Source organism: Bombina bombina, chromosome 10, assembly GCF_027579735.1.
Source record: "Bombina bombina isolate aBomBom1 chromosome 10, aBomBom1.pri, whole genome shotgun sequence".
Classification (NCBI taxonomy): domain Eukaryota; kingdom Metazoa; phylum Chordata; class Amphibia; order Anura; family Bombinatoridae; genus Bombina; species Bombina bombina.
The window spans coordinates 132851092-132862539 of NC_069508.1; the positions used below are offsets into that span (position 1 = coordinate 132851092).

At 36.8% G+C, this 11448-nt stretch overlaps 1 protein-coding gene across 1 annotated transcript in view; it reads right to left on the reverse strand.

The window, feature by feature from the left end:
* The window catches only part of AK5 (adenylate kinase 5), an 809863-nt gene extending 799962 nt beyond the window's left edge, over positions 1–9901 (reverse strand). The window contains exon 1 of the mRNA XM_053693336.1: positions 9842–9901. Coding sequence (XP_053549311.1) covers positions 9842–9901 — 60 coding nt within the window. The remainder of the gene's footprint in view (positions 1–9841) is intronic.
* Between the last annotated feature and the right edge of the window lie 1547 nt (positions 9902–11448).

Sequence of the window (11448 nt, forward strand, 5' to 3'; positions counted from 1 at the left end):
AACCCCTAATCCCCCAACCCCCACATCGCAAAGTACCTAATAATTATATTAACCCCTAATCCGCCACCCCCCCTACAACGTAAAGTACCTATCAACACCATTAACCCCTAAACTGCCATCCCCCAACGCAAACTACCTATTAAAACTATTAACCCCTAATCAGCCAACCCCCCACAATGTAATCTACCTAAATAACCCCTAAACCGCTTTCCACCCACATTGCAAAGTATTAATCTAATCACTAAGCCCCCTAACCTAACACCCCCTAAATTAAGTTAACCCCAATTACATAAAATAAAAAAGACTATCCTCTTAAAAAATAAATTAAAAATTACCAAAATAAAAAAAATCCTAACGTAAAATTAAAATAAAAAATACTAACATTACTGTCAGGGTGCCAGGAATCAGACTGAGACGAGAAGTGCAAAAATAATCACACCTTTATTAATGACAAAAATAATAAAAAGTCCACAAGTCAAATAACAAGCCAGGAGTCAAAGCCAGAGCTGGTAGTCAGACGAGCCGAGTCAGGAGCCAAAGCGAGTAGTCAGACGAGCTGGAATCAGGAACAAGGAGAACAGCAATGTCATGAAAAAGCCAGGGATCATGAACCAGAAGGGACGTCATGTCACACTAGCCAGGTAATACACAGGAACTGGAACACAGGAACTCACAAACAGGTCTGTCTGAGACAACGCAAGGGCAAAGCATACTGAACAGAGGCTCTTTAAATAATAAGTGATGAACTCACACTTCTGAGACTGCAACCTGTCTCAAACATTTGTAATTGCAACAATTTTGTGGGCTAAGTGGTGCATTATCTGACAGAAATGCAAGAGGGACAATATTTTGGCCATGACTATATGTATGAAACAAGATTGGCTGTGGCACAGTACATTCCATGCAAGCTTTTTATCTGGCCCTCCAATTTTCCTAACCAAATATTGTATAGAAGAATAAAACAGCCATGTCTTGAAGCACTTTGATCTTAAAACATTAATGCTCCTCTTCAGACAGCAAGTGTGTTCTGGTGGAGAACAGAATGCTGTTGTAGAAAACAAACACAGAATATTCGCACTTGTGTCTGTACAATAATTAGATCACAATATCACATTACAGAAAAATGTTTTGTGCAGTCCAACCAAATAGGTTATGTCACAGTAAAATACTTCTTACAGAGGCTTAACTAGAGACCCCAGGGCCCTGATGCAAGAATCCATGAAGAGAGACTGCAGAAATCTCAGTTTCTCTGGTTTTACTATTTATAGGTATGTGTTTGATAAAATTAACATTTTGTTTTTATTCAATAAACGACTGACAATATTTATACCAAAAATATTGTTGTCATTTAGAGCATTTATTAACCCTTTGAGTGCTAAGCACTTTCCCACCTGGGTGCTAAGATTTTTTAATGTTTTTTTTTTTTTTTTACTTTTTTTTAAATTTTTTTCAGACCCCGAAGACTTACACTGTTGGAAAGGTTATACGATTACCTTTCCAATGGTGGGTCTTGGGGGTCTGTAGCTGCTTGGATGCCCGAGATACAGGCTTCTAAGCAGCATGCCCCCTGCTCCTATACTTAACATTGCTAAGTATAAATAAAATTGTGCAGTGACATCATCACGTTATTGCGCGTGATGGCACCACGCAAAACGGGAAGCCCCGGCGATGCCTGTCACTCTACAGGCATAATTGCCGGGGTAGGAGTGGGTGGGAGCCCCCAGTTCTCCCTCAATGTGGGAGAGTGCTAGTGACGGCTCTGAGCCATCGTTAGCACCAGAGTGGGAAACTCAAGGGGTTAATATATATATATATACACATACACACACACATATATACTGTATATACACATACACCCATGCTGTGGTCATCACTATCCTCTTGCAATAGGACCAGCTGGATGGCAAAAACAATGTACCTCAAAACTAATTGGAATAAGATATCAATTGACCAATGACCATGCCAAAATAGTTGAAAAGAAAAATTTTGAGTGAGGAAAAGAAGGGTTTAATTCTGGCTTTACTGGCAGAGGGATACAGTGAGTGTCAGGTTCCTTACATCATTAAAATTTCAAAGACTGCGGTTTAAAAGAACAGGGTCAAGCAGCAGATATTGGGGACAACAAAGCTACATACCAACAGAGAATGAGAGTGAAACGACTCTACACTGCCTAGTATAACCGCAAACTCACTCGAATGACACTCAACAACTGTAAGATGATGTCAAGTGACCTACAAAACGAATGGCAACTGGGGTGAAGAGCACGGCAAGGACAGTTAGAAACAGGCTACTAAGGGCAGGGCTGAAGTTGTGCAAAGCTAGAAAAAAGCCCTTCAAAAATGAGAAACAAAGAAAAGCCAGGTTGAGGTTTGTAAAAGACCATAAGGATTGAAGGACTAGAGCACGGTCATCTTCTCTGATGAGACCAATTTTCAGCTTTGCTCAACACCTCTCCATCTATTGGTTAGACGGAGACCTGGAAAGGCCTACAAGTCACAGCGTATCGCACCCACTGTGAAATTTGTTGGGGAATCAGTGATGATCTGGAGGTGCTTCAGCACGGCAGGAGTCCAGCAGATTTCTATTTGGGAGGAAGGATTAATCAAACCACATACAAGGTTATCCTGGAAGAAAACTTGCTTCCTTCAACTCTGAAAATGTTCCCTAACTCTGATGATTGTTTCTTCCAGCAGGGCAATGCTCCATGCCACACAGCTAGGTCAATCAAGGCGTGGATTGAGGACCACCAGATCAAGACCTGTCATGGCTAGCCCAATCTCCATACCTGAACCCCATTGAAAACCTCTAGAATGTGATTAAGAGGAAGATGTATGGTCACTAGTTGCTTGTATCTTTGCACCAGGAGTGGCATAAAGTTACCCAACAGCAATGTGAAAGGCTGGTGGAGAGCGTGCCAAGGTGCATGAAAGCTGTGATTTAAAATCAGGGGGTTATTCCACCAAATATTGATTTCTAAACTCTTGCTAAGTTAAAGCATTCATATTCTGTTGTTTAAAATGAGTATGACCTGGTTTTCTTTGCATTATTTGAGATCTGGAAACACTGCAACTTTTTGTTATTTTGACCAGTTGTCATTTTGTGCAAATAAATACACTAAATGACAATATTTGGAATTTAGGAGAAAATGTCAGTAGTTTATAGAATAAAACAAAAATGTTCATTTTACTCAAACACATACCTACAATTAGTAAAACCAAGGAAAAACACAGACACAAGTTGTATACATATTGTGTTACAAACTGTAGATGTTTTGTTGTGGCCATATTTTTTACGTTATATACAAAGCAAATTTTACACAGCAGCATAGCACACAACAAACCTTACAACATGATTTTATATATATATATATATATATATATATATATATATATATATATATATATATATATATATATATATATAAATATATATATATTTATTTTTTTTTTTTAAATACATAGAACATATTCTGCTATGTGTAGAACATTGGAATGTGAAATATTTACAGTAAATACACAGTAACACTTTATTAAATATGAATATTGCATAAATATGTTTTTATTTGTTTTAATCTACTTAAAAGGGGCAGTCTACTCCAGAAATTGTAATTGTTTAAAAAGATAGATAATCCCTTAATTACCCATTCACCAACACAGTTATATTAATACACTGTTTACCTCTGTGTGTGCAAACTGCTGCCTTATGTCAGTTCTTTTGGCAGTCATGCATATTAGCCAATCAGTGTTGACTCATAAATAACTCCACGGGAGTGAGCACAATGTTGCCTATATGACGCATGAACTAGCAGTGTCTAACTGTGAAAAACTGTCAGAATTAACTGAGATAAAAGGTGGCTTCAAGGGTTTATAAATTAGCATATGAGCCTACCTAAGATTAGTTTTCAACAAAAAATACCAAAGGAACAAAGCACATTTGATGATAAAAGTAAATTGGAAAGTTGTTTAAAATTGCATGCCCTATCGGAATCATGAAAGTTTAATTTTGACTTGACTGTATAAATATTTATTTAATATTAGATAATTTTAGCTTATAATTGCTAAAATTTTAGCCGGATGGTCAGTAATAGAGGGATAGAGGGACAGGGACAGAGGAATAGGGATAGGGATAGAGGGATAGGTACAGAGGAATAGAGACAGAGGGATAGGTACAGAGGAATAGGGATAGGGATAGAGGGATAGGTACAGAGGAATAGGGACAGAGGGATAGGTACAGAGGAATAGGGATAGAGGGATAGGTACAGAGGGATAGGGATAAAGGGATAGGTACAGAGGAATAGGGATAGGGACAGAGGAATAGGGATAGGCACAGAGGGAGAGGTAGAGGTATAGGGACAGAGGGGCAGGGACAAAGGGATAGGGGCAGGAACAAAGGGATAGGGACAGAGGAATAGGGATAGGTATAGAGGGATAGGTATAGAGGGATAGGGATAGGGACAGAGGGATAGGTACAGAGGAATAGGGATAGGGACAGAGGGATAGGTATAGTGACAGGGATAGAGGGAGAGGGGCAGAGGGATAGGGGCAGGGGCAGAGGAATAGGGATAGAGGGATAGGGACAGGGATAGATGGACAGGGATAGATGGACCTCACTTAAAAAAAATAGACTACCCTCTGGGCAGGCTTATCGCCTAGTGTTCTAGTTTAAGAACTGGTGGTGCTACTTTTTTGAATGACTTACCTTTAACAAAGGATATCAAGAAAATGAAGCAAATGTAATAATAGAAGTAAATTTGAAAGTTGTTTTAAAAAAAAAAATGTTTGCTTTATCTAAATCATGAAAGAAACATTTTTTAGGTTTTATGTCCATTAAAACTTATTTTGATTCCACTTAGATAATTTCTTGTTGCTAATAAACTTAGAAGGGTATATAAAGACTAGTTTAGAAGAGGAAAATTGTGTTCTCTGTCTAAATAATGAATGTCTAATTATGACTTTACTGCCCCTTTAACTTTCTGGCCACTTAAATGATTTTTTTGAATAATTTCAAATCTAGAGGGTTATTCTATCACTATAGAAAGAGCAGTATTTTCTTTTAAAATAAAGATACATTTTCAGCATTCTACTCATTTATCGCTCTACATTGTTTTTTAAATCTTCATAATATATCATTCTCAGACTGACAGACATGTTAAGAATTTTAAACAACTTTCCAATTTACTTCTATTATTTAATTTGCTTTCTTCTCTTGTTATCCTTTGCTGAAATGTTTATCTATGTAAGCTCAGGAGCAGCAAATAACCTAGGTTCTAGCTGCTGATTGGTGGCTACGCATATATATTGATTGTGATTGGCTCACCAGGGGCGAGATTACATATGCGGTGCAGGCTTCAGCGTAACTACTGAAACCCGCGTCGCCCGTAAATTCATCCCGCACATCGGGGAATCACATAAACCCCGCCGGCAGTTCATAAACTGCCGTAAGTTGGATAAACTAGCGATGTCCAGAAATGTGCGTAAATACGCATTTCTGGAGTCACCAGTGACTTACGGCAGTTTATAAACTGCCGGCGCATAAGAAAAAAAAAGAAGTTAAAAAGTCACCCACATCGCGATCTACCTATTATACGTATTAACCCCTAACCCACCATTCACTTACATCGCGATCTACCTAATATATGTATTAACCTCTAATCAGCCATTTACCCACAATGGCAACTACCTATCAACACTATTAACCCCTAAACCTACAACCCCCACAACGCATTAAACCTAATGAACCTATTTACCCCTAAACCGCCAACTTCACACAATGCAAATAAATAATTTAATTACTAAGCTCCCCTAACACCCCCTAAATTAACCCCAACTACAAAAAATGCTAAGTTACAATTAAAATAAAAAAATCTAACATTACTTAAAAAATAAATAAAACTAAGATTAAATTAATCTAAAATTACAAAAAATAAAAAAGTGCAACATTACAGAAAAAATAAACAAAATGATAAAAAATAAATCAAAATTTATTGGAACATTTTCAGAGATATGATCTCCTTCATCAGCATTACAAAACAAATGTGTAATATACTCATACAGTGGGGCAAAAAAGTATTTAGTCAGCCACCAATTGTGCAAGTTCTCCCACTTAAGAAGATGAGAGAGGCCTGTAATTTTCATCATAGGTATAGCTAAACTTTGAGAGACAAAATGTGGAAACAAATCCAGACAATCACATTGTCTGATTTGGAAAGAATTTATTTGCATATTATGGTGGAAAATAAGTATTTGGTCATCTACAAACAAGCAAGATTTCTGGCTCTCACAGACCTGTATCTTCTTCTTTAAAAGGCTCCTCTGCCCTCCACTCATTACCTGTATTAATGGCACCTGTTTGAACTTGTTATCAGTATAAAAGACACCTGTCCACAACCTCAAACAGTCACACTCCAAACTCCACTATAGGGAAGACCAAAGAGCTGTCGAAGGACACCAGAAACAAAATTGTAGACCTGCACCAGGCTGGGAAGACTGAATCTGCAATAGGCAAGCAGCTTGGTGTGAAGAAATCAACTGTGGGAGCAATAATTAGAAAATGGAAGACATACAAGACCACTGATAATCTCCCTCGATCTGGGGCTCCACGCAAGATCTCACCCCGTGGGGTCAAAATGATCACAAGAACGGTGAGCAAACATCCCAGAACCACACGGGGGGACCTAGTGAATGGCCTGCAGAGAGCTGGGACCAACGTAACAAAGGCTACCATCAGTAACACACTACGCCACCAGGGACTCAGATCCTGCAGTGCCAGACGTGTCCCCCTGCTTAAGCCAGTACATGTCCGGGCCCATCTGAAGTATGCTAGAGAGCATTTTTATGATCCAGAAGCAGATTGGGAGAATGTCATATGGTCAGATGAAACCAAAGTAGAACTGTTTGGTAGAAACACAACTCGTCATGTTTGGAGGAGAGAGACTGCTGATTTGCAACCAAAGAACACCATACCTACTGTGAAGCATGGGGGTGGCAACATCATGCTTTGGGGCTGTTTCTCTGCAAAGGGAACAGGACAACTGATCCGTGTACATGAAAGAATGAATGGGGCCATGTATCGTGAGATTTTGAGTGCAAACCTCCTTCCATCAGCAAGGGCATTGAAGATGAAACGTGGCTGGGTCTTTCAGCATGACAATGATCCCAAACACACCGCCCGGACAACAAAGGAGTGGCTTTGTAAGAAGCATTTCAAGGTCCTGGAGTGGCCTAGCCAGTCTCCAGATCTCAACCCCATAGAAAACCTTTGGAGGGAGTTGAAAGTCCATATTGCCCAGCGACAGTCCCAAAACATCACTGCTCTAGAGGAGATCTGCATGCAGGAATGGGCCAACATACCAGCAATAGTGTGTGACAACCTTGTGAAGACTTACAGAAAACGTTTGACCTCTGTCATTGCCAACCAAGGATATATAACAAAGTATTGAGATGAACTTTTGATATTGACCAAATACTTATTTTCCACCATAATTTGCAAATAAATTATTTCCAAATCAGACAATGTGATTGTCTGGATTTGTTTCCACATTTTGTCTCTCATAGTTGAGGTATACCTATGATGAACATTACAGGCCTCTCTCATCTTCTTAAGTGGGAGAACTTGCACAATTGGTGGCTGACTAAATACTTTTTTGCCCCACTGTATATAGTGGTCAAAATACATCAAACCCAGTGCGTACCTAGTTCTCATACAAGTAGCGCCAAACTACTGTATTGGAATGCAAGTCTGTGTTCCACCATCTCATGAAACCGGAAGTGCACATACGTCACTTCCGGTAGTGTAAAACTAATCGATGTTCCATACATCTTAGCTTAAACATTGTGTTAACAAAATACATATACACGTATTATGCACTATCTTAGTGATGTTTTAAAGTTGGCAGTTCTGGGATTTTTGTTGAAAGACCTGGGAAATGGGTGGTACCTCCTAAATCTAGAGCACTGGTTTTCAAACCTGTGCTCAGGCCTCCCTAGCAGCCTTACATACAGATTTACACAAAACATTAAGTTGTTTGAAAACCAGTGATCTAGAGCAAATCCTTTTCCTAGTAAGAGGTACTAAATTACTTGTGTAAAACAGTTTTCAACCCCACCACAAATTTATTCCTGATAAATGTTTATATATATATATATATTTCTTCGGAATTTTTTTGATATCATTTCAGCCTTACCACTTACATACAGATTTACACAAAACATTACGTTGTCAATTAAAGTATTTTTTCATCCTGATATAGTACAATATATATTTGTTGTAGCCAGAGGTTTACAGGAAAATTGCTATTAGAATCCCAAAATATTATCCTACCAAAATTATATAAGCCAGATATCTTTGTCCCTGCTTATTAAAATATTGAGATAATGCCTATTTTATGTAGTGTTATAGCATCTCTGATACAGATCTTTTTGTTTTTAGTGTTATATATGTATGGATATTGCATGTGTCGGGAACTACTGAAGTACAAACAGATGTTCAAATCAAATTCTATATTATCTATCAGTTGTGTTATATTGTCTAATTGATTCACTATCACTGGTAAATAATGCTCGTAAATGTAACCCATTAGTTCCACCGATAGAAAGAGAAAGCCAATTTAGGGATTAAATTGTCACTATGAGAGCAAATACAATACAGAATTATATAATATGATGTGTAATAACTTTTAGGCCATATAATTGTGTGGTTACAGCTCAGGAATACAATAACCAAAACAATTCTGGGGATTCATTAAAGTTTAACATGTGTAGGATTGGTATAGGTCTTTCAATATGTATGTATATATATATATATACTGTACACACACACACACACATATATATATATATATATATATATATGTATTAACATAAGTTTATACAAAGCACTTTAATACAATTATGTTGTCAATAAAAAATACTCATGGGTTGGCTAGATTCACAAACACCCAAAGGGTTAAAGGCAAGCCCAAACTATTAGCACTGAGAGCTAATCTCCTCTCGTGCCTGAAATCTTAATACAGGTTAGCAAGGCAGATTATTGCATTTACATCCAGGTATCCAGCACCAACACCACAGGCATCCCCACAGAATGGGAAGGCTAAATGACCAGATCACATCACACTTTATCTTGTGAATTGACAATAATGTGTGTGCTGTAAGTAGCACAGAAATCACAGTAAGTCTTCTCTGCTCATATAAAACAACCACAGCCCTAGCTCTGTATAAGCTATCAGCAAACACACTGCATTAATTATACAACTCAAGTTGCCTTTCCGAGTGCCAGTTATTTCTGTGCTATCTGTAGACATGTGCACGCCAGCACTGGGGCTTTTACATGGTGCATCTGATAAGTTTACGCATGGCATCATAGGATTTCACTGAGGGAAACAACCGTTTCTAGATAGAAATCAGAACAAGATAAAAATAAAATAACACCATCTTGTCTCCACAGAGATACAATGTTTAGAGGTCTAGTTAGACTTAAATGTATGTTTTATATATATATAATATATATATATATATATATATATATATATATATATATATATATATATATATATTATATATATATATATATCTATCAATAATTATTATATAATGCACATTTTCTCCACATAGCTACAATGTTTAGAGGTCTAGTATAACTTAAATGTGTGATAGATATATATATCACACATTATACCAATAATTATTATATAATGCACATTTGTCTCCACAGAGCTACAATGTTTATAGGTCTAGTTAGAATTAAATGGGATATATATATACACAATAATTATATAGTGCACATTACCTTAGCTTATGTTTAACTGTATGATAAATTACCACAGGTTACAAAGAATTAAACTCACCTCAAATAACTGAGGAATCTCTCTCCTCGATAAATACTCCTTTGCATCATTGCTGTTCATTTTGTCCCCTCTTTAGTGCTGGTAATAATATGAGGATTCCTTGTGTAATTAAGAAGCCACAGAGCTATTTGATTTCCAGTTTTTGCTGAGCTAAGTGCAGATATTCTGACAGCTCTGTAGAAGAGATGCAGGTGTGCTCCTAAGCCCCACTGACACACGGATAGTGTGAGCCTTCCCTGTGTTCACCTATTGCTGGAGAGACAGTGAGAGCTTCCCTCTTCTTCCCCTCACAGACTGGCTGCTGAATGATTATTCCCAGCACACCGCTGAGCAGTCACAGCTTATTGTATCTCAGCCCTCTGAGGCGTTAGAAGTTCATCCTCCACTCACTTGTCACTTTGATTAGATGCCAAGATCTTTGTTTAACTAGTTCAGTGTCAAAAGGTGCTTGTTGACAATTGATGATAATTATGTTTTTAAGTTGAGGATGTGAATTGTTTACTAGCAGAACAGGGTACAAATCAGAGAATATTAAATCCATTCTTGTGTTATTAAATTGCTAAAACTTGTCAATAAAAACACAAATGGATTATTATTGGGTTGAATGTAATTTTTTATATATATAAATACATATTTTAGTAGTAATTTAGTTTGATCAAGCACAGTCTGATGAAGGTGCTGTGACCCCGAAACGTCAATGTTTTCCCAATAATATGTTAATAATTTATACAAATCCAGTGAGTGCATATCTTTCTACTATTGTATTATAGGATTATATATATATATATATATATATATATATATATATATATATATATATATATATATATATATAATTTTATATATATATATATATATATATATATATATATATATATATAATATATGTCACATAGGTTGATCCAAGCACTCCCTATTCAATCTTTTTTTGCCTGCGTGCTCACTAAATGAGTCGTATAAAAGTATTTTAATTTATTCAGGTCAACGTTTCAGTCAGTGTAAGGACCTTTTTCAAGACCAGTTGCATCTTTCCTCAACAGCAGCAAACACTGTTACATGGACCTGGACAAATGAAAACAGAGAAATAATATTGTTCGAAATGATAAGTCCTGTGAGTGCCTCTTCGACTTGGAACTTATATATATATATATATATATATATATATATATATATATATATATATATATATATATATATATATATATATATACTGTATATATATATAAAATTCCAAGTAATAGATCCGCACTCGCTGGACTTTAAAAAAACAATAGTTTATAGTGTACAGTGACGTTTCGGGGAGCCAACTGTCCCCTTCATCAGACCTTGGTCTGATGAAGGGGACAGTTGGCTCCCCAAAACATCACTGTATACAATAAACTATTGTTTTTTTAAAGTCCAGCGAGTGCAGATCTATTACTTGGAATTGGATATTGCTGTTCCTTACACCCTGGCTCGTATCTTAAGAGGTGAGAGTGCAAATCCCTATGAACTTATATATATATATATATATATATATATATATATATATATATATTATATTTAACCCCATATGTGCATGCGCTACTGCCAGCTCACAAACATATCTTCTAAACAAATATTTGTGT